General features: G+C 44.6%; 8 protein-coding genes across 8 annotated transcripts; 2 read left to right on the forward strand and 6 right to left on the reverse strand.

The window, feature by feature from the left end:
• Nucleotides 1-71: 71 nt before the first annotated feature.
• On the reverse strand, nt 72-2,436 carry I203_102962 (uncharacterized protein; the record flags this gene model as incomplete). Its single annotated transcript, XM_019147241.1, has 9 exons — nt 72-262; nt 324-432; nt 485-585; nt 655-922; nt 1,005-1,252; nt 1,351-1,496; nt 1,566-1,801; nt 1,956-2,179; nt 2,244-2,436. 9 exons carry the CDS (start codon nt 2,434-2,436, stop codon nt 72-74), a joined length of 1,716 nt encoding a protein of 571 aa, XP_019003791.1.
• An 800-nt stretch (nt 2,437-3,236) lies between these two features.
• I203_102963 (uncharacterized protein) lies at nt 3,237-3,757 on the reverse strand (the record flags this gene model as incomplete). Its single annotated transcript, XM_065517215.1, has 3 exons — nt 3,237-3,323; nt 3,391-3,544; nt 3,621-3,757. The coding sequence occupies 3 exons, from the start codon at nt 3,755-3,757 to the stop codon at nt 3,237-3,239; spliced, it is 378 nt and encodes a 125-aa protein (XP_065374033.1).
• A 90-nt stretch (nt 3,758-3,847) lies between these two features.
• I203_102964 (uncharacterized protein) lies at nt 3,848-4,750 on the reverse strand (the record flags this gene model as incomplete). The annotated part of the gene is made up of 6 exons (XM_065517216.1): nt 3,848-3,874; nt 3,973-4,113; nt 4,178-4,207; nt 4,279-4,365; nt 4,444-4,589; nt 4,684-4,750. 6 exons carry the CDS (start codon nt 4,748-4,750, stop codon nt 3,848-3,850), a joined length of 498 nt encoding a protein of 165 aa, XP_065374034.1.
• Nucleotides 4,751-5,193: 443 nt separating this feature from the next.
• On the reverse strand, nt 5,194-9,450 carry I203_102965 (uncharacterized protein; the record flags this gene model as incomplete). Its single annotated transcript, XM_065517217.1, has 13 exons — nt 5,194-5,256; nt 5,323-5,582; nt 5,660-6,421; nt 6,484-6,557; nt 6,629-6,737; nt 6,796-7,017; nt 7,075-7,276; nt 7,338-7,377; nt 7,433-7,535; nt 7,602-8,731; nt 8,795-8,847; nt 8,911-9,207; nt 9,316-9,450. The coding sequence occupies 13 exons, from the start codon at nt 9,448-9,450 to the stop codon at nt 5,194-5,196; spliced, it is 3,450 nt and encodes a 1,149-aa protein (XP_065374035.1).
• A 359-nt stretch (nt 9,451-9,809) lies between these two features.
• Nucleotides 9,810-14,382, reverse strand: I203_102966 (uncharacterized protein; the record flags this gene model as incomplete). The annotated part of the gene is made up of 20 exons (XM_065517218.1): nt 9,810-9,998; nt 10,105-10,302; nt 10,383-10,468; nt 10,534-10,603; nt 10,687-10,854; nt 10,911-11,020; nt 11,084-11,222; nt 11,281-11,352; nt 11,411-11,519; nt 11,588-12,133; nt 12,253-12,622; nt 12,694-12,901; nt 12,990-13,088; nt 13,171-13,359; nt 13,420-13,559; nt 13,639-13,733; nt 13,798-13,930; nt 14,020-14,082; nt 14,155-14,244; nt 14,310-14,382. The coding sequence occupies 20 exons, from the start codon at nt 14,380-14,382 to the stop codon at nt 9,810-9,812; spliced, it is 3,147 nt and encodes a 1,048-aa protein (XP_065374036.1).
• Nucleotides 14,383-14,797: 415 nt separating this feature from the next.
• Nucleotides 14,798-18,279, forward strand: I203_102967 (uncharacterized protein; the record flags this gene model as incomplete). The annotated part of the gene is made up of 9 exons (XM_019147245.1): nt 14,798-14,965; nt 15,047-15,134; nt 15,209-15,288; nt 15,414-15,800; nt 15,898-16,123; nt 16,188-16,333; nt 16,396-16,886; nt 16,944-17,643; nt 17,758-18,279. The coding sequence occupies 9 exons, from the start codon at nt 14,798-14,800 to the stop codon at nt 18,277-18,279; spliced, it is 2,808 nt and encodes a 935-aa protein (XP_019003795.1).
• A 318-nt stretch (nt 18,280-18,597) lies between these two features.
• Nucleotides 18,598-21,163, forward strand: I203_102968 (uncharacterized protein; the record flags this gene model as incomplete). The annotated part of the gene is made up of 7 exons (XM_019147246.1): nt 18,598-18,631; nt 18,767-18,837; nt 18,961-19,083; nt 19,147-19,435; nt 19,525-19,871; nt 19,933-21,075; nt 21,140-21,163. 7 exons carry the CDS (start codon nt 18,598-18,600, stop codon nt 21,161-21,163), a joined length of 2,031 nt encoding a protein of 676 aa, XP_019003796.1.
• A 288-nt stretch (nt 21,164-21,451) lies between these two features.
• Nucleotides 21,452-22,189, reverse strand: I203_102969 (uncharacterized protein; the record flags this gene model as incomplete). Its single annotated transcript, XM_019147247.1, has 3 exons — nt 21,452-21,672; nt 21,760-21,939; nt 22,144-22,189. The coding sequence occupies 3 exons, from the start codon at nt 22,187-22,189 to the stop codon at nt 21,452-21,454; spliced, it is 447 nt and encodes a 148-aa protein (XP_019003797.1).
• Between the last annotated feature and the right edge of the window lie 588 nt (nt 22,190-22,777).

Raw genomic sequence — 22,777 nt, forward strand, 5'->3', positions numbered from 1 at the left:
TGTATGTAACATAAAAATAGATGCTACTTGATCTTCAGTCGAACCCCTATGCGAGAAACCATAAATCGGATCTAATCTATGCGAGCCGCAGGTACCTCCCCGTGGCCTTTTTCGACATTCGTGGTATGAGCATGGTGAGAATGTAGATTGATAGCATCCCTATCAACTTCACTCCTTGCCAATTCGAGTAGAGCACCTAAGTCTCTGGGACCGATAAAGTTGTTTCGACCATCGACAATCCACGTTATAACGGAAATTATGACTATAGCACCATACTTGATCAGCATGTTACCACTGCAAGTAAAGTAAAAAACACAACTTACAGACTAAAGCTAGTACTGCCACTGCGTAGTTCATGTTTTCACCTGTTACTGGTAAATCAGGTGGGAAGAGGAAGAACACCGTAGTGAGTAAGGTGAATGCAAGACCAACCTGTAGATAGAGTTAGCTGTATGTCACAGTCAAGCATCGTTGGTATACTCACGAAATTACAGATTGGTCCGAGAACAGGACCCAGAGTCCATGTAGGAGCAGGAAGTGAGGGAGGTCGTAAGATGTGTCTTCCTCTTATGACGACCAGCAGAACTATAAAAGACAACAACTTTAGTAAGTCCAACTAAGTTAAGGTATCTGAAAAAGCAGATTGTAACTCACTTGGAATGGAATAGGAGATATTCAAGAATACAACCGAGCTAGACAAGATAGCGTTCAGAGCTGCCGATGAACCCAGGTAGATACATCCGAAAATGACGACCAAAGACGTAGTAAGAATGACCGACGGGATGGGTACACCGTTCCTGTTCATTATGGCGAATACTCTAGAGAAAGGTAATCCTCGGTCACGAGCAAAAGCATATGACATTCTGGAAGAAGCTGTTAAGAGTCCTTGGGCTGTGAACGCCATAGCGATGATCGGGAATATCTACATGAATGTCGTCAGTACACTAACAACGACCCATATTCACTTGAATAACAGCAGAATGTAGAACAGATACAACACTCACCTGAAGACAAACGGCTCCAGCTTTAGATTGAGTCGCTTGATACATACTCTCCAACAACGCTCCAGCAGCAGATTCGTTCACCACGCTGACATCCTTGATACCGAACAATAAACAGATCAAGAAGATAAACGATGACGATGCACCGATACAGACTGCGAGAATCATCGTTTTGGGTGCGTTGAGATGAGGGTTGGGCATTTCTTCTACCATGTGTGACACGGCATCATACCCTGTCAGACCGAATGAACCTATCAAAAACGATAAGATCAGCTCGAAGCTACGGTCATACACTTCCGGAAATGAAGGGAGTATTTCGTTTGACCCGATGGGATGGCAAGCAACGTACTTTGTAGTAACCCAAGAATCCATGCTACACCATCATTCCAGCCCGTCTCATTGATATAAGTTTTGAACACGAAATCTCCCGATTGGAAATCTGGCGAAGCGGTAGATAGACAAACAATGATGATAATCACGGCTCCCGTTAAAGACCTATGTACAAGCAAATTAGCTTTGACACGAGTACATATGGTTGAAAATGATTGAATGGCTTGGACTTACCAGAAGATAGCCGTTTGATTGATCTTGGGTAATAATCTCAATCCGAAGATGTTCAATGCACATGCACCGAGAGAGTAGGCAATGTAGATTAAGAAGATGTGCCATCTTTCCACTTCGTAATTTGGATGTAGCAGAGCGATAACTCCAGTGATCAGTGATCCGGCGAGAGATCCTGCCGTGGCTGTGAGAGCCCACCAGCCTGCTACGGCGAACCAACCGCATATCCATGAGATTGCCTAAGTGCGTTAAGTCGTCACAATCAGTCAGCTTTTCTCGCGTAAGGCAGTAAGCAGGAGGGAGATTGCAGGTTCGGTGACAAGATGTTGCAAAGGGGGTAAAACGGAGCAGGTGGGAGGATAAGTTGTCAGACAAATTGAGAAGATGACTCACAGGAGCCATATGAGCAGGAGATAATATAGCAGCCCAATGGTACTGTCCACCGGAAGTAGGATAAACATGACAGATTTCCGCCATACTAGCTGCCATAGCCAAGTTACCAATAAACGAGGGAACGATACCCCAGATGACTGCCGTTGGTCCTCCCGAAGGTAGAGCGATCGAAAGGGAAGCTGCCATGGCAGTCCATGAGTTGAGAATAGCATATGCCAAACCGACTATGAAATCCATACAAGGGTGATTAGCTATCCTGAAGCATCCACTGAGGGGGAAGCTACTCACCCAAACTCAAGAGCCTAAAGTGCTTGGGAGGAGCGACGATGTCACCGACTACCTGAGCTTGACCATCAGGTCTAGAGGCATATGGTCCTAATCCAATTTGTTCCCTTTGGATTGATTCTTGGACAGCTTGAGTCGAGTAAGGCCCTTTGGCGGGATATTGAGCCGTCGAGTTTGACGATGAACCCTCGGACATGTTGGTCACTGAAGTAAGAAATTACTGGCAGAGCCTAGAAGACGCCGTCCGCTATGAATATGATAGACAATCTGTGGATCTACCGAAAACGTGAAGACCTGGTCGAAGGAATGCGAAAGACGCAATTTCGTTGAAATCTGGTTGATATCTATTTTTAGTCGGATTCGCTTGCTTATCTTTTCTCCAGAGAAGAGCCCCAATGAAGTTCAAGATATTGGTACAAAAGTACTGGTCTTAAGCGAACTACATAGATGAAATTCATGGTACGAAAAGAGGGAAACTGGTAATGGTGAGACCGACGTACGTTACTAGCATTCGAGTAGAAATTTTCATCGAAGCTAGCTAAAAAACAACCTCGCTTCGCTTGGGTTAATAACAAAATATTTGTTTTCGTCTGCGTCACTCCAGCCGTGCCTGACGGACCCCGATGTTATATACTGTAAAACAACGGATCCCAGAGGAGGGGCAAGGGGTTATTTTTGGACAACTTGTCGAATTGAGGATCTCGTGGAGATTGCCGAGAAACCTTGCAACTGGCATTATTCGTCTACAGAACATTCTGTATCTTATTCGTGGTTATATCAGGTCATCGTATGCCCAGAGACAGAGAATATTTGACTGATAGCCGACGGCTGAAACGCTCACTTTATATAGTAACGCTAGAGACGATCATCAGAGAAGTTCGCTTGCAGTTGTCAATACAAGTTAGGTGTGGAGGACCATGATCCAAGCGAGGTGACCGGTCCGACAGGAATTCATATAACATTTTCTGCAACATCCGAATACTTTCCAATAATACCTTACCATCCCCTTCCACCATTGATACCCGGTTTATTTCTATGCGTAGCATCCTCAGGACAAGCCTGTATACCTCCTTCACCTTGCATCTGTATCAAATCCCAAATCAGCATCGGTATTCACCGTATCGGAAAGATGGAGGTAGAAGTGACTGACAAAATATGGCCAATTGGTTCCCCAGAATCTGAAAGGTCGCTCGGCTCCTGCTGCACTAATCTCATCGAGATGTTTTTGGGATAATCGATTATCCGAAATAACTTCTAGGAACGGTAGGATTTGTTCGACCATTCGATCAGGTTTATTCGTCGTACTTCCGATAAGCCTCGTCATCACTCTAACTCACCTGCATACCACAACTTATGAGATGCAAAGATGTTTGGACTTACGTGATGACTATCCCTTCTGTGATCTGCTGAGCCCATCGTAGTAGTACTTGTCCCCCAGTCTCCTTCATCCCCCTCTCATGACATATATGTTCAACCACCTCATCGACTGGACCACCGCGATGTCTGACTAACGACATGAGACTGCCATATGCGGCGATCTTGATATCGTATTTGTCACATAGCGGAAGTAAGGTAGGTAGATAGGTGGAAAGGGAGTAGGGGTGAAACTAAATTTGGTTAATGGACGGTTTGATCTACGAACAAAAGTTATATATGGGTAAGCAGCCTGTTGTAATGGCAGTACTTGAATGGCCAATACTGAAAGAACATGGAGCATCAAAGTGAAGCTTACCTCGCAGATACTCAATATCTCTTCAAGCGATTTGGTCGAGAAATTGGATAAACCTATTGAACGTGCTAATCCTTCTTTCTTGATTTCTTCCATCGCTTTCCAAGCCTGTGTTATCGATCCTACTAAGATATCCGCGTGAAGCTGGAACCGATTTTATGTCAAGATAGTGAGTTCAAATGTCTTGCTGATTACAGATACAGCTTACAACTAGTAAATCGATATATTCCACTTGAAGCTAACATCCAAATTGCAGCATTTCAGTCCTATCCATACTAGATTTTATCCGTATATATCGTCATCACTCACATCTTTGAGAACCGCATCCACAAATTTCCTAGTATCGAATTCAGATGGATCATCATCGAAACTACCGATTTTGCAAGTGATGAAGATCTAACAACGACCCTCAATCAATATCAACATGCATCAAAGAATGTCGAGACATGGCGAACGGACGGAACGATCTCTTACCTTCTCTCTTGGTATACCACTCTCTTTCAGTGCTTTCCCAGTATATACCCCGTTCTTATAATGCCACGCACAATCGAAATGCCTATAACCCTTCTGGAGGGCTAGAGTAACAATGGGTGAAGTATCCGTCCAAGCTTGTGCTGTACCTATTTACATAAGAGTACATCATCAGCTCACTTCGTCCTTCAACGCATTGATTGGAGGTCTTAGATAAGACGATGTAGGAAAAAAAATTGCAACCTGTTCCGAATGCTAGTACTGGGATTTCTACTCCATCGTTTAGAGTGATAGTTCGGATGTTGCTCATGGTTGACTATATTGTGGAATGGTATATATTTGAATGATTCTTCGTTTCAAATATGTCAAGCTACCGTTCATGTATATATGCATCACCCCGCATGAGCACCTGCATATGATATCGACGATGTGCTCGAGAATGACACGGTAGCATACGCTGACAAGGATCATTGATGGTCGTCAAGTGAATCTCTCTATGATACCACTAGATCCGCCCTAGCTTAGATCTCTGACACATTGCGCCCCATAAACCGAGATCTGGAGTTGCATCGGCTTGAATGGCGATCACCAGAATTCATCAATCTAATAATTGCATTCATCATAAATCACATCGTTACTGATATAGCAGTATCTAACATACACCTCATTCTCAGAACTATCCACCTAGAAAGCAATGATCATGTGTCCATTTTCTCTTTCATTTATCGTTCTCATTACAGTCGTAATGACTATCTATTGCTTGTTCTCGAATCTAGCTGCCATCGCACTGACACTACCCCTCGTACCATGACCGAACTGCACGTCATAAAGTCAGCTTCACTTACCCTACATTCCATAAATCGAGAGACGAGAGATACCCACGTTAGTCCTACTAGCTCTCTTCAATCCCGCTCCACCATCATTCGATCCCTGAGCAGAAGTGGGCGTACCAACAGCCGGAGAACTAGGTCTACTAGGTTCTCTGCTCCTTGCTGACCCAGACCCGGTCGCACTTTCAGGTGGGTTCGTACTGGGTGATTCGGGTCTATCGTCCGCGTAAGAGGTAACTATGGCTGATATACTAGGGACTCCACCGGTGTGAGAGGGAACTCTCCCTCCTGCAGGTCGAGGCCCTCTCGCTCCTGTGACAAACCAAACATCAGCTCTCATTCTCAAACAGATGGAGACGTGAATTCAAAGCGCCACGAGAAGCACTTACCTCGCGGTCCTCTCAGTCTAGATGCTTCGCCCGACGTGGCTCTCTTCAATCCCCCCGAGCTGGATCCACCTCCGATCACCCCATCTTCAGCTGCTGTATCCTTCACAACAGGTGGAGTAGGTGCTCTGCCCTCAGTAGCTGAGGTGGGAGGTATGAATGGTTCTGTAGGAGTAGACGATCGAGTATTGGAGTTTTGAGGTTGATAGGAAGCTGTAGGTGGGGGCACGAAACCTTCAGTTGGCGTTGTGGGGCGTGAATCAGATTCAGGTTCCTTGAACATTGGTGGTCGATCTTCATCTTTCTCTGCAGGAGGGGCTACGGGTGCCTCAGGTGCAGGAGTGGGAGAGACTACACGAGCATTTTGCTCTTTCTCTTTACCTTTTTCGGCACTGGTGAAATTGCGACTATCATTCTTGAGGTCTTCCAAAGGTGGACCGAAGCCCAGTGCAGAACCAAGATGAGGTGGTGCATCGTTCTTACCTACCGGGCTGGGTGATGCAGCCCTCTGTGGGTGTTGTAAGCAATGTTGTATTTCCAAGAGATGTTGAGGATCTTTTTCACCGCTCAACGAGGATCTCGAGATCCTTTGGTCTACTAATGCCGTTCTCTTGCGTACAGGCATGATTCGATCAGCCTCTTTCTTCTTCTTCTCTATCAAAGAGGGGAACAAGGCGGAGTAGTGGTTGATGAGATCGGCAAGGAATAGTGATGGAGTTCGATCGCCAATGGTCAAGTCGTTTTCGTATTGAGGTCTCAGAACGGCTAAGGAGAAACATCAGCCGAGCCGAAAACTTTCAAGACAGAGAGCTGAAAGACTAGCTCACTTCTTCCCACTGATAAGGCAAGTTTGGTTACGTATACTTCGTTTGATTCGGCGCTCTTGGTATTGTCAACCAGACTATGTCATGTAATGCATTTGATCAGCTCTAATACCGATAGATAACGAGCACCACAGGTTATTAGACTCACTCCCTGAAATGCTTAATCACTGCATCCAGCACATACAGCTGTGATCCAGGTAATCGACCAAGTACAGAAGAAACAGCACTAGTCATATCTCTCTCTTGATCCGCTCCGACTATGACAAAAGATACCATCAGCTGGTGAGATTCGCGATCTATATATCGCTGACTTACTAGCAGGATAAACGGCTTTCGCATCTTCCCAACCTTCCCATCCTAATACAGGTGGATTAAGCTCCAACAAGTAAAGTTTGACGGCGCCAGCTGCGATGGGCAAGTTGAATTTCTTGATTATAGTGATGAGATCTTCAACAGGAATTTGAGGGTTGTTGATAGCATTTCTAAGCATGTGTGTTTCGTTAAGTGGTACTTCGTAAATCCATGATCTTCGTCGTTCTAGGAATGTGATGATGATCAGCGTTAAGAAGATAAACAGAGATATGGTAAACTCACCATCGTCAGGTACACCTTCGTACATCTCCGTCAAAGCCTTCAACAAAGCTTCTAAAGCCTCAGGTATCGCACCTTTGGGTTGAGGAGGAGCAGACACGAGCGATTTCCATCCGTGTTCGCCTGACCACCTTCGTAGGTCGATACCAAAGTTGACATCGGGGATGTCTGTTTCAAGCGATTCGTAGATGTGGGGGTGGGGTCGCTACGGAGGTTTTTAAAAAATCAGCGAAATCTCAATGTAATGCTATTTTCGTTCGACGTACGAAAGGTCCGGTCCGATTACCTTCGATGAGGGCCTTGATGCTATCGGATCATTTTGTCAGTTGCTGCCTTCTCTAACATCGCATCGGCAACTCACTCTGCTTCAGGATTGAACGCTTCGACACCTAGAGTAGTACCTTGTTGCAATTCCCTCAATTTCTGAGGCAACTTGGCCAAAGCTTCGTCATAATGTTTCAAAACTGATCATGGCGGAGTCCAACACGTAAGCTTATTTTCTTATGGCTCTAGCTTTTCCAATAGCTTACCTGTCTTCACAGCCAGCAATCGCTCCCTTTCCCATCTTTCCCATAATCTCAGTCCCCTCTCTATAGATTCTTCCATCTCCAACCTTGTCTCTTCAGCAGTTCTTATACCTTCTTTATACGCATCATCAGCTTTATTAGCCTCCTTCCTCAATCTGACATGTTGAGGCTCATCTGAATTGCCCAGAGAAGCGGGTAAATAAAATTTGAGCAAACCTGGAAGGGCGTTGGTTGCAGTCGAAGGTGAGAGGGGAGTATTGATACCGATGGAAGCTAAAGCTTCATTGGCTTGATTAATCGATATTCCACCTGGAAGATGAGATTGTCCAGATTGCTGTTGTTGAGATTTCAACACGAAATACGTATCTTCCGAAGAATCAAATCCTCTTCCTACACCAATCCTTGAGAAGTAACCCAGTTTGTATAATTCACTTGAAGCTTCCACACATCTTTCCCAATCGCCTCCGAGACCTTCGACATTTTCTTTCAACCATTCTACAATCTCTTCACCCGAAAATGTTTTTTCGTACGTGCCTAAGATGGTACTTCTCTGTCTGGATGCTAAAGCCGCATTTGATCTGTTAGATTGGGAGAAAGGGGCGTCGGAGTATGGTGCGAGGGTTGTCAACAAGTAGGCATCAAATCGCTGTAAGAGGTCTTTCAGTGCTTGAGGGGTCAGAGATAAGCCTGATAATAGGATTGGTTCTTCCCTGGCGTTGATGGAGGTGGAAGGTGAAAATGGACCAGCCTTTGATGGGACTGGTGGCCCACCGGAAGAAGAATGGATGAATGGTTTGCCATCCGGATCGGTCGGAGGAACAAATCGTTCTTCTCTGGTTGGACTGGTTGGGCTAACGATCCCATCGGGACTGTTGATGACGGGTCGTAAAGGACTGGGAGGGGGTGGCAGTTCCTTTCCATCGATCGAAAGGACAGGTCGGTGTTTAGATGGACTAGATTGTATTCCTGGAGGTGAGCTTTGGACTGAAGCTGCTCGCAGTTTCTCTGAAATTCGGTCAGCTACTGTTCCTGTTCGACGGAGGTTGGTGCTCGGGCTTCTATGGTGAACTTTGGGTGAAGAGGTATAGTTGTCTGGAGGAGGGGAACGAGCTGTTGCTGGGGCAAATTTGGCACTGAGATAGGAAATGATGAGGTCAGCTGCCTGATTTTACAAGCTCTCGAACAGTCAAGCTCACTCGTCCTCGCTATCATCGGCAGCACGGGATTTGTTCACGTATGTCTGGTGAAGCTGTGATGGGAATTTTGTGAGCTTCGCCGATTCAGCCAAGGAGAAAGATATAGCACCTCTCACCTGACCCAACTTCCCATTCTCCTTCTCCCAAACTCCCACCACACCACCTTTTCCCAGCATATCCGTTCTAGCCTCCTTGACTCTCACTTCATGTCGTTCTTTCCAATTCCTAAACCCACTCAATACCCTCTGCTCCAGCTCCTGAGCAAGTGCGCGATGAGCTTCTCCACGGGCTGATGAGGCGCCTCGGAGAGAAAGGAGCGTATGTTGGAGCGAGGAAGAAGATTCGGGGGAGACGGTGGGAAGAGGTGGATTAAGGAGGGATTGGGAGAGGATAAGGTGGGATTTGATCTGGGACTTCACACATTATCGCTATCAGCTTACAATACCAAACAATCTCGAAGGGCAGAGAAGGTGTAGATATGTATGGTATAAACAGGAGAAGATTTGGAGGAATGAACATACATCGATGAATGCTTCTACATCATCATCCTCTAGACATCCTTGTTCCAATGCTCTGAACAGTTTCTCCAAACCTGATCTGTAGTCTGGTGACCAGAAGGAATTGTAGAACGAGGGAGGGAGAGTGACGGGTGCCATGATGGCGATGACGCTGGACTTATGGTCGTAGCACTTGCTTGTTGCTAGAGTAGGTATGAGATAATAAGGTCTAGCTGAATGGATGCTGATATTGCGAGTATGGGATAGTGTATGATGACGGTGGGTATGGTCGCGTTGACGAGTGATGAGGTGAGAACGAGGGAAATGAGGGGGTTCGAGCGGGGTAACAGCGCTCCATCCCTGAATCACAACGATGACGGCACAGCATCCGCTCGTTTCCTATTGATTCCTAATCGTGTTTCAGGTTGATTAGGATCTCATCCTAATCGCTTTGTTTCTCAATCCTCGGTTTCTGGATACAAGTAACTTAATGCATAGCCACCGTCTATCTCTGCAGTCTACGTCGCATTCCCATACCTATACCATTTGGCTCTGCATTCAACAGCTTCCTTCCTAACAGTCCTCAAGGGATCATCGAGCGTTTTACCTAATTCTTTAATCACTATAGATTTGTGTTTATGCAGGGTTTCGAATCGTGTTATATCCGGGAAGAGGGATAGACAGGATAATGCTATACTTCTTACTTTCTGCTCAAGTACAAGGCACGAAGTAAACGAGTAGATTTTACCAGTCATCAGCAACATGTTTCTTTTCCAGTACTGTACTCTGATTACAGTGATTTCATCTACTCACTCCTGAAGTGGGTACACCCTCCTGCCTTACTGCGCTCTTCAACAAAGCATCTACCATGACCTCCGCATGGATATGTATAGCCTTATCAACTTCTTTCGAATCACTTGCAGTCTCAAGTACAGACGTCAAGGTAGTAATGGCGTTGACTCTTTGATGGGGATCAGGCAGTGATAAGGAACGTAAGATTAATGGGAGAATCTAATGAAATCACAATGACCGTGAATCAGCTTGCAGTTCCGCAATCACCGAACAAGACGAGACAGCAGAAATGGACGTACAGTATTCAAGTCTGCTAAGCACAACGAAGCTGGAACAAGAGGCAGGAGACTTGCAAATGCTACCAGATATACCAGTCGTCCTGTACCTATATCATAGTCATATCATCAGCTATCTGAGCAAAATTCGATGTTCGCTGCCTGAATAGCTCACCTGAGGCTTCTTTGTCACCTTCGATCAATTTAGGTAAAACGAAATTCCACAATTTCTGAGCGAACAGTAACTGTTACAGAAATCACCTTTCATCAGCCTTAGTTCTCACACCATCAAGGCACCAGATGGGATATGATAGTAAGGAGAACTGACCTTGGCAGTCAAATGACCATTACCCTTTCCTTGTGCCAAAATACCAAATCCAGCAGCAGCAAACGGTACGAATTCAGGATCCAGATTGGAAAGACTCAGTATATCTAGCACACGCTCTAGAGCGGTATATGCTAGGGGCGATCGAAGGAGAGATAGGGCTTTGATCATCTATCATTCAGAGTCAGCTGATTATCGCTATGACCCTTCAGCTTACAACAGCTCACATATAAGTACACTGATAAACCTCTAAGCCTTATTTCGAGATCTTTCGAAGTATCTTGGATCTCAAGTGACCACACGCTGTCTAGTATGGTCTCGAGAGATTCTTTTAACGCTATATAGGAATCTTAGGTCAGCTGATGTCTGAATTGTTTACGAAATTTGACGCTCAATTCACCATTCTCGCGTTTATTGACAAAAGCGCAAATCAGATCCAGACTCCATTTCACCTGCCAGTTATCCCTAGCTACATTGATCGTCCAATGTATCTTAGAGCTCAAAAATGTCTCTGGTGAAGAGAACGGTAAGACGGCCTTCTGTGTATGTTTCAACATCAGCTAGAGCTATCCGATGATTCAGTTGAAGCAGACTCACATCCCCTTTCAATCCCTGTATTGTACCAGCATACAACGCTATCAGATCCTGCTCGGCGGACGAAGTTCCGTTCTGTTGCCCCATCATCAGTCTCGCACAAACGGCAGCTAGTCTATCAAAATCAACTCACTCGTAATAGTGATGCTCCTAGTCCAATTTGGGATTTGTCATGTACAACACCCGTCCAATCTCCTTTCTCGAATGCTTGATAAATCGCCGAAAACCATTGTGATTGTTTTCTATATCAATCCAGTACAAATTTACAGATCAGCTGATGGACTCCCTAGAAATCTTCAGCTGAGCTCACTCTGCATTCAATTCCCACACCAGGCTCTCCACCAATCTCGCCACAATTCCAATTAACCTTCTATCCCTGAACAAAGCCTTATCATCCCTGGAAGTCGAAGCACCAACCACCAGTGTAAACAAACGAGGTACGATCTGATCGAAGTACCTAATTAGATCTTGATGTTTCTCTTTAATCTTCTTATCTACCACCCGCTGTAAGGTAATCAATAAATCCCAACTATAGGCAATATTACATTCTCTCAGATCGAATTCGGATTCGGCCTCGTCCATGGTCTCATCTACTTCATTCGATGTTGAAAAAGAAGAAGTAGATAGTAAATCCAATTTCGTCGTTATCCTTATGACCAAAGTTTGGAATAATGCCGGTGCGACGCATAATTCAGTAAGAGACGATAAGATAGACCGATACTTCTCTCTGTGCAGATGATCTGATGCAGGTGGTGCCGAATCAGGCAAGTTGTGGAATAGTAGTGGTAATGTGAGTGATTCGATTATTGTGGAGTGATGTACTGAGATGGTAGTGAGAGATTTGATGACTTCGGGTCTAAACAAATCCAAGATTTGTCAGCCAATCCTCTCTATTGTCATGTTAAAATTGATTTGGGACAGTCCAACTGCGAAATCGCTGGCTTTTATATGAGAACTGGAGATCGACAAGCTCACCTTATTTCCGGATCCTCATCATTCACTAAAACATCATCCAAACCCCTAACGACATTTTCCATATCCTCTCTGTCCCAAAATCCAGGTATCTGCACACAAGCTGTACATCCCTTGATAGCTGGACTCTTCAATCCCTCAGTCCGTAATCCTTCTCTTAACACATCAAGTATACCAGTATGATATGGATCTAGCGATTTCTCTTCATGCTGTCTCCTTTGAGAAGTGGGTGAAGCGTAGACAGACTGAACAGCTACAAGAAGTGAAGAGATGGTTGAGAGGATGGGTGATCGATGAGATGGAACGGAGGGTGAGTTGAATTGACGGAATAGTTGAGGAAGTGCCTGTGAAAGTGCGAATCTACCGGCTGAAGCTATCGATAGGAAGCCAAATCGTCAGCTACATCAGGCATCCACGGGAGTAGTAGCGTGCTAGCTGACTTACGAGAAGCACGGAATATAGCTGCTAGGATTTTAGTCGCAGCCACGGCCTGGTTCTTGTCTGGTTCATTCAGTATTTCAAGACATTCTTTTATGATATCTTGAGCTAAGCCTGAAGGAGCATCCGATTCTGTGGGATATAACGTCCGTATGAGAGATTCTAATGCAGATAAAGCAGCTGCTTCAATGGACGTATCCGATGAGTACAATATCTACAGTAATCGTTAGTATACCCACGCACACATGCCGAAAGGAGGAAAAGGGATGAAGCAGAGGGACTATGGAAGTTGTGAAACTCACCTCAGTCTTAATTCCTTCCCAAAGTTCAACACCTCTTTCCCTAACAGCATCAGCCCCATAGACAGGTAAACAAGCAGCTATCGATAGTTGTAAATCTTTCTATATCCATTCACACATATATCAGCTTATATCGAACAAACAACAAGATCTGTAAAACATAGAGGGATGTTATTTGACTTACCATACTAGGTCCAGTGAGGGTAGCGAACTTCTCTAAAAATAGTGGTAAAGCCATCCTAGCGAAGTAAGGGGAAGAAGCCATACATTTCCTCAAAGCCAATTTGAGATCATCAGCAGTTATTCCATAAGGATCGTTAGGTGGTGGTCGGAATGTTATAGGGAAGTAACAGAATGTGATATCGAAGAAGTCCTATATTACAAGTCGAATCAGCTTGACCCGTTCATCAGTTTCTCAAATAAGATAGCTGACCTCGATATGATCCTTGACATCGAATTCTAATAGTATTACTCTATCTATCGAGAATAGCAGCATGAGATTTCGAGGATCCTTCTCACCATCTACCATCTTTGTATAGCTATTCAGGAATGATGTCCCCAAAGCTTTTAGTGCTATGACACAGGACGGATCGTCAGTAACATTGGAGATGATATTGAGGAGGCTATTCTCAGTATGAGGAGATTGGCTTACCATTCCTATGAGTAGCCAATAGACTATCGAACAAGACGTAAACGAGATGTCTCGTAGCTTGGATATAAGCTTTCATGTTGACGTTCTCCACCACCCTATACATATCACATTTATCAGCTGATAGTCTGGAAGAAAATGCCAAGGCATCTGAATACATACCCTTTGTACACTTCTACAGCAGCATCATCATCGAATGTCGATAATTTCGATAAAACCGTTAAACCGCCTAGAGCCGGTGGGAGTGAATCGAAATCGTCGAGTTTGGAAAGGTAGAAATTTGTAAGTGTTTGAGCTTAGAATCATAGGTCAATAAGAGTTAGATCAGCTTTCGTCTGCCGAAGAACCAAAGTAAATTGGAAAAGATAAAAAGAAAAGACTTACTAGCTTGTCGATTGATCTTGGTTGGATTAACAGCTTTCATCGTATTTGACAAAAAAGTCAAGCCTTTTCATGAGACATCAGCTACATCATCCCAATAGACAACTCAAACCTGACAGCTGAGTATTGAAGACCCACCTTTTAGCCGTACTTCGTCTTCTGTCGAGGTCAGATACTCTCCAAGAGCTTTCACTATCTCCAATAATCCTACTGTAGCATTGTTCACAGCTGCAGGCAAGAGTTATTAGCTTAGACAGTTATAATGAAGAAGGGTGAAGGTGAAAAGGACATACCTTCCACAAGCTCTTGAGGTGGGTTGAGCTCCGAGGTTGATATTTGCGTTCGAACAATTCGAGGAACGTCCATGATGTCAGAGGAAAGCGATTTGACTGATCAGACTCGAACTCAGAGGTGATCTTGGTATTATTGGTGTGTTGAGATTTGGGACTGATCCCTTTCAGTCTGTCTGAATACCTTGGGTTGAGTAGCACAAGCCAGGTATGGTCGATGATCTTGTGCTGTCAGAATAGAACAACCCGAAGGATGATATGATTGCTCATATACCATATCCAACTTTTCTTGTGATCGATTAGCTACCAACTTCCTTTCGGCGATCGCCGTCAGCCTGGCGTCCGGGCCCTCTTGACCCTTTCGTTGCTCGTACCCGTTCGTCATCACTCATGTACCATGTTGCTGCATGTATAATAGAATAAACATATACCTACATATACCCACAGACAGCCTCAACACATCAGACGGCTCAGGTCCAAAACCATCCAAGATGTTCGAGAGGACGCTCCAAGATCTGATCCGAGGTCTGCGGGCCCACAAGGCATCCTCAAAGGCTCAGGAAGATGCGTTCATCGCCGAGGCCATGGTAGAGATTCGAGAGGAGCTGAGAGGGAGGGATATGGCTCTGAAAGCTGAGGGTGTATTGAAGATTTGTTATGTGAGTGGACCATCACTAAGTAAATCATGAGCTCCATTTCCGTAGTGGCTGACTATTTATCTTGATGAATGTCGCGTACAGCTCATGATGTTGTATCCTATACCTGCACCTCCGGAATTTGCGTTTCATGTGGTGGAAGTGATGAGTTCGCCAAGATATCATCTGAAACGTGAGCTATCTCGCTATCTTTAAACTGCTGTATCAGCTGTTCGATGTTGAAGCTCACTTCCATGCCTGATGTAGAAATCGGTTATCTAGCCGCTCCTATGGCTTTTTCAGGTGACACAGAGGAAGTGGTGTTGACGGTCAATGGTATAAAGAAGGTAAGTAATCCTTTTCGGATCCACCATATCGCCCCAATCCCGCCTGGTGTACTACAGCCATATACCATATGTCTAATTTCGGGGTCTTGCTGTATACATTGACTTATACTGATATGAATGTTTAGGACCTAATGTCGCCTCACGTCCCCCTTCCGCCCCTTCCACTAACAGCACTCCCTCACTTATTATCCCTTTCCCCTTCCTTGTCCACAACCCTCCATCCAGACTTACTGCACCTCCTAACCCACTCTTCACCGCGTATACGTAAAAGAGCGGTATTATGCCTCTTACCATGCTGGGAAGCGTTCCCCGAAGGTCTTAGAGAAGGCTTCCCAAGGTTAAGAGAGAGACTACAGGATTCCGATCAAGGGGTTGTAGGTGCTACAGTTGGGGTGGTGATGGAATTAGCACGGAGGCAAGGTGGAAAGAATTATCTGCCATTAGCTCCTGAGCTGTTCGGAATCTTGACGGGTAGTACGAATAATTGGATGTTGATTAAAGTGGTTAAATTGGTATGTCAAAACCACGTCTCTCTGGCGTGGAATACCAGCAACTCGAATTTTCGTATCGTTGGGCCATTGAACTGATTCTGGCTTCTGGAATATCCAGTTCGCCATCCTTACACCCCTCGAACCGAGACTAGTCCGTAAATTATTACCACCAATAACATCACTCATCTCATCGACATCGGCAATATCGCTATTATACGAGTGTGTGCGTACATGCATAGTAGGAGGAATGTTGGATCCAGACAGAGCAGAGGGTGAAGCTTTGGCTAGAGTGTGTGTTGAGAAGCTAGGTGGTTATCTAAGAGATGAAGGTGGTGATCAGAATTGTGAGTCCTTTTTGTTGTCATCATGTATCATATCAGATCCAACTGACAGTCCGCTGGGGAATAGTGCGATACATCGCTTTACTGGCTATGGTCAAGATCATACCTACTCATCCATCTATGGTCGCAGAATATCAATATGAGATAATGGAAAGTCTAGATGATTCTGATGTATCTATACGTATGAGAGCTTTGGAATTGGTCACATCTATGGTGAGTCGCTGCACCGACGCTGTAGTGGAGCGGGATTTATATTAGCTGACTCGATGTAATAGGTTGATAGGGATAATCTGCAGACCATAGCAGACCAGCTTCTATCCCATCTTGCCCCTTTGGAAAGTAATACTTCAACATTACCCTCGGCGGTAGCATCTTTAACAGCGATTGCCAATCAACTTTCAACCACTGCATCCAAAGATCCAGCAACTACTTCAACATCGGTATCACTTTCCCCGGCATATCGGCTACTTCTTACGCAGAAATTGCTGTCGATCATATCGTATGATACGTATGTGAACGTGACGGATTTCGAATGGGTGATATCTGTTTTGATAGATCTCGCGTACGTGAGTCACGTAGATGTTGGACAAGAGATCAAAGGGCTCGTATTGGATGTGGTGGGTAGGGTGAAGAGCGTTAGACAGTATGCTGTAGGTGTGCTAGAGAAAGTTTTCGCAGACGAAGATCTCAGAGAAAGAGGGAGGGATGGGACTGGTGAGGATGGACTGATCGAAGCTGCGATTTGGGTTTGTGGGGAATATTCAAGGTGAGCTCAAGCTTTCTATCCAACCGGAGAGGATACAGCTAATTTATGTGATTACAGTTATCTCTCATCGCCTTTAAGTGCAATCTCCTCAATACTATCTCCAACGCTCCATTTATCCTCTTCATCTCTCATTTCCCTCTCTCTTCACGCAGCAGCCAAGATATTCGGGCACTACGCTGCGTCGATTTCCTCATCATGGTCTTTCGACAGACATGAAGAGTGTAAAGCACTAGTCACATCAATCAAATCAGGATTGGAACCATTCTTATCTACAGGTGATATAGAAGTACAAGAAAGGGCCTTCGAATTCACTCAATTATTAAATTTCGTTCAAGCGGATCTAAACAATCACATACCACCCTCTAAAACCGTATCATCGTCATCGCCCATAAGTGATATACCAGAAATAGAAGGTGGTTTTGCCGACTCTGCTCTACCTAAAGATGGAAATCCACCATATCCCAAATCGTTGTTTTTGTTCGAACCGCTTTTCACGTCCCATGAATTGAATGCAGTAGCGTACAAAGCTCAGGAAGCTGTACGTATACCGGATGAACTGAATTTGGATTTGGAGGTTGTACCTCAAGGTGGATTTGGTGATTTGTCAGATGAAGATGAAGAAAGTGAAGAAGAGAAGCCTGCGATTGATTTAGGTGAAGGTGGAGGAGAGGGAATGGAGGAGTTGAGGAGGGTTTTGAGAGAACAGGAGAAGAAAGGGAAAAGAAGAGAGGGGGAGACGAAAGAGGAGAGAGCTAAGGTGAGTCGAATTTCATTCATCAGCGTGAATCCATTGCCATCAATTCTGAGAAGATCCCATGGATGAGGAAGGGGTAGAAAAGAAACCTGACGCTTGAATGTGTCAACGTCTTAGCGTCGTGCGGCAAGAAAAGCAAAACATAAAGATGATCCTTATTACCTGTATGACAAGAATGAAGACGCTCAAGAAGAAGATATAGATGAAATTCCAATCGTCAAATTGGATGATTCAGAATTGGCCCTACAAGATCCGACATCAATAAGTACGAAATCTAAGAGTAAAAATAGAAATAAAGAGAAGCAGAAGAAGGAAAAGGCATCTCCACCTGAATTCGACAGGACAGGTGAATTACCTGAAGGATCGACATCAACCAACGTACAACAGAACTCTGAGAAAGAGAATGATAATGTTGATCAGGCTAGTGAGGGATTAGCAGGTATTGATCTTACTTCCAACACCAGTACCTCGAATAGGGGATCGAGTAGTAGATTCGAAGAATACAAAGAAGCGGATGAGGATGAATCAAGGAGGAACGACGATCTACCTGCTACGCCTACTGCTGAGATCGAGGTTGTCAAAGTGAAGAGGAAGAAGAAGGGCGATAAGAAGAAGAAGGACAAGGGTGTGGAAGGGTGATGCGTCCATACAGTCATATAGTGCTGATCTTATGTGCTATGCAAGATGTTGTATTGTATATCGTGTTGCAACAACAAGATGATGTCTCGCCGAGTGGGGGGAAAAGTGGGGATTTAGCAGAGATCATTTCCGTCGGAAGGCAATTACGCGTTTAATCTCACTCAAACACACGTCAACCGATCGAGAACTTGAGGTATCACTGTACAAGGACCTCTTTCCTTCCTTCGTCTCTCCTTCTCCCTTTCTACCTCTCCTTGTCATCGGTACATTCAAGCAGGTGGAATCAGTCAGCAAGAGGAACAGATAGCAAATAGCAGGATGGACGCTTCCATCAGAGGTGAGAACCTCAAGTGTAAGTCTACCTCTATGCTCTGTCCAGGCGAATCTCCTTGATCACCCGATTCTTCCCTAGAGTGTTCCTCTTACAGCTCAAGCGATTTTTATAGTCTTCCGCACCAAGCTAACCTTTCGATGTCATTCATTCTAGACTTCCTTCGTCTACTCCAGTGCGCAGCGAAATATGGAGATGATCTGAATATCCATGCTTCGCACAGAGCTGTGAGTGTCTAAACCAATTGCAGCGATTCCCCTCTGCAATCCCTTCTCTCTTCTGCTCCCCACTACGACAAGGCCCCTCCTTCCCTCTCTAGACATGTACCTGATTCAATGTGCTATATATAGTGGGAGTTGTCAGTCACCAACTCCAACAAGTCCGCGTTTTGTCTGTTCAAATTGGACAAGACATTCTTCGATCGATGGTCAGCGAAAAGTAGGAGAGGTATAAAATGTCAATTATTAGTCAAAGTGAGCTAGTCGTAGTCCATCATCATGCTAGATCAATACAACTCATATAGTCTTGATGTTCAGTCGGTTTTAGCGGTATTGGGTAAAGCCGCTCAAATCAATACTATCAATCGACTAGATCTGAGGATCATCGACCCTTCTAACGAACTACGTCCACTGCAACACCGTAAAGACAGAGAAAGAGATACGAGGAGCTCATCAGTCCATCATGATGATCGGCATGACGGGCGTAGGAACGGCAACGCCGATCAAGATGATAGACATTTCGGTGATGAGGATGAATTTACGGATGATGAAGATGCTAGGATTAGTATTGAATCGAAATTGATTGTTAGACTGGTATGTAAACATGGTGAGTTGACTAATGCTGCCTAATATGCCATATCAACTCATGTAGACACATCGCTACTCTGAAACTGACTAAATGAGCTGTTGAGATAGGTGTAACCAAGAAACATTCCCTTCATCTCGGTTCAACAGATTTCCTCCGAGCAGATGTCGATCCTGATACTACTCCATCGGGATTCGTCATTGCCACTCGAACTTTGCGAGATTGGTTGGAGAACTTTGCCTTGTCCACTGGATCAAATTATGGTGGGAATGCAAATACCGGTGGGACAGATCAGTTGGGATGGATGTTCACTAAGAATGAAGTCAGGGTGAAATCATGGGAGGGATTAGGTGGAGGTGGATTATGTACGGAGATCAAAGTTGATCCGGAAGAGTTTCAGGATTATGAAGTAGTGGGAGATAGAATTGACCTGACCCTACCTATGAAGGAATTTCGAGTGAGTTCTATTTGATTCTCATGAAGGGGAATGCTTCAGCTAATGTATCATGTGGTTCAAGGCAACACTCTTGTTAGCTGAACAGTTATCGGCTACCCTAAACGTATCTTTCTCCGAACCTGGACAACCTCTCACTTTAACGAGCTTAGACGAGGAATTTAAAGATTTCTCGATCTTCTGCGCAATAGCTACCACATCTTGCGAGGTGTTTAAAGACGTTCGATCACCTTCAGTCGAAATCAAACGATCGAACAGTGATGCCCCACCTGGTCCACCACCACCTTCCCATGGCAGAAACCTCTCATCGAGTAGTAGTTCAAGTGGGAGAAAAAGGAGAGGGTCAGAAACTCCTAGTCAATTCAGAAAGAAATCAAGTTTGAATCTCACCGCTGCTCAGGAACCTACGAGTACAGTATACTTAGCTCAATCGGCGGCTCAACGCAATGCTAAAGCTCAGGATGATGGACAAATGGATATTGATCACCCTCCTAGTCAAAATGGTAACATGGATCAAGAAGCTTTGTTCTTACCTGGTGCATCGCAGGCGCCGGTATCACCCGACCACCCTCCACGAAGTCAAGCTATAAGGATGAGTCAGGCGGAAATACTCGAACATGCCGGATTGGGCGATATGAATCTTGAAGAAGAGTTGGACTTGGCTGATCTGGACGATGAAAGGGAGATGGAAGAGGAATTTGCTAGATCACAAATTCCGGTAGAAGAAGAACTGGTCAGACCATCTTCAGCACGTGGTCATCCTAGTAGCAGTAACAGTTCGCCGTCGAAAGATAAAGATAACGGCAAGCAAGTACTTTCGCCACCCAAAGGGTCAAATAATACCTCCAATTCCGGGTCCGGTTCCGGCAACAAGAGTACCAAATCTCACCCTGCCTGGGTAACCGACTCGATTAGTGATAATACCACTTCACACTCTGGGCTGGTATGGGATAGTACGATCGAAGATCCCTCTCCTGGATCTCCTACTAAACAGAATAGAAGTAGGAGTAGGATCACGACCTCGTCACCGCACAAAAGTCGATCACCCCAAAAAGGCTCTTCCTCAAGTCCTACGAAGATTCAAGGCCAAGGGAGTGGTAGCTCAAAGCAAGCGAAAGGTAGTACGGATCCTGGTGAATATGATGAGTTGACGGATGAGGATGAACAGATGGGCCAACCGACTCAAGTGAAACAGGGGTCTAGTAAAGTAAGTAAAAAGCTTTTCAAGACGTGAGATTGAAATTTGTAAACTGACTTTCTATGCTCGCTAGTTCACAATGTTATTTGACGATTAATATGTATATTAAGCGATTTTCATTTTTCACTTTCTGCTGTTCGACCGTTCGGGGTACCTGCCATGCTGTACCGTACTGCTTCTGAATATGTTATATTATACGTTCCATTGCCATCGCTTTATGTTGTTAGTTGTATATCCCATGTAAACCATTCCATGTAAACCTATACAAAGCTGTGTATGCAATCATTCCATAACACGATGAGGTATCTAATGTATGATTCTCTGTTTCCGCCTTTATGTGGCTGACCGGAATTCCATCAGATATCGACTGCACAGTTCTGGGACATTACATCTGACTAGGTCTGGTCTTAGTCGTCGGCCACGTATCGGACTTCACATCTTTGCTCAACACTTTAATCCCATCAATCCAAGTAGAGATAGCCGAATCTTCGCCCTCGCTGGCTTCAGGGATGGGACAAACGGCTTTGTTGCTTGAATTTCTTGACCTTGAGCTTTGTAAATTGAGAAGCGAGTTGAGGTATTCTGATCCTTCACTTGCTAACAATTCTACAAACCAGTAACGTACAGTAAGCATAAGCAGAGTCAGATCATATTGTACTGTTGTATGATACCATACGAAACAAGCAAACTTACGATCAACAGTATGATTATCATCCCATATCTTCTCAGGTTCAACCGCAACGTTCAATATCTTCTCCACATACAAGTTGTAGGCATCCTGGACACTTTGGTCAGAAGATGCAACGAGGCTGGATCGTTTGACAGTATCGATAGCTTGTCGAAGACATGAAGTAATAGCGGATTTGGATCGATCTGCTGAGCTAGTGTAGGATGATTGGAAATGATGGGAAATTTCACTCTGAACTTGGGCTCAAATTCGCCATAATATACAATACGTCGTGGGATGAAGAGCACAATGTTTGACCTTGTTAGCGAATTTCAATATGTAAACCACGTAGCAAGAATCTAGAGTGACTATCTTGACGAATGGGGCTGGATAGACAAACAGATACTCACAAACATGACTACAAATTGCGGCTCTCACTTCAGCTTGTTCTCCCATCTTGGTGCTCGATTGGTGAATGTATAACTGTTCTATGAGCTTATCGTGTTAAAGGTATTCAGTAACCACGAGGGAGTTCAGGTTACTACTGCTGATTTCTTGTTGTGAACGTGTGCGGGTATTGCAATCAAAGAATAAGAGAAGATTTTGAGGAGAAGTTCGTCTTTAGACCATTTGCAATTCGTAAAATGTCGGACTTGCAGATAATGCTAGGCTGAAACGCTCGGCGTCTTCTTCAAGAGTGAAAATTCGGGTTCTGCGTTCTGACAAGAAGTGTTAGTTGAATGTGGGGGATACAGTACTCGCACGATCAACGTACAGTGATGGGGAAAGGAGTGTCAAGGCGAATGGAAATCTCTATCTCGTCAAAGGACGAGGTCACACAATGGATGATCGTTCGGTGCATGTTCCAGCCTCACTCACTATCGGTCAGTCTGGGTAAATCATCGGAACCATTCCAAGCGATTTCCTGGCACTGTATATATTGTGTTTTCGCCACTTGACAGATCAATACATGAAAATACATTCCAAACCATTCCTTCGAATCTACATCCAAAAACCGGTCACGCCATACTAAAAAATCTTAAC

Source organism: Kwoniella mangroviensis (genome assembly GCF_000507465.2).
Source record: "Kwoniella mangroviensis CBS 8507 chromosome 1 map unlocalized Ctg01, whole genome shotgun sequence".
In the NCBI taxonomy this organism is placed as follows: Eukaryota; Fungi; Basidiomycota; class Tremellomycetes; order Tremellales; family Cryptococcaceae; genus Kwoniella; species Kwoniella mangrovensis.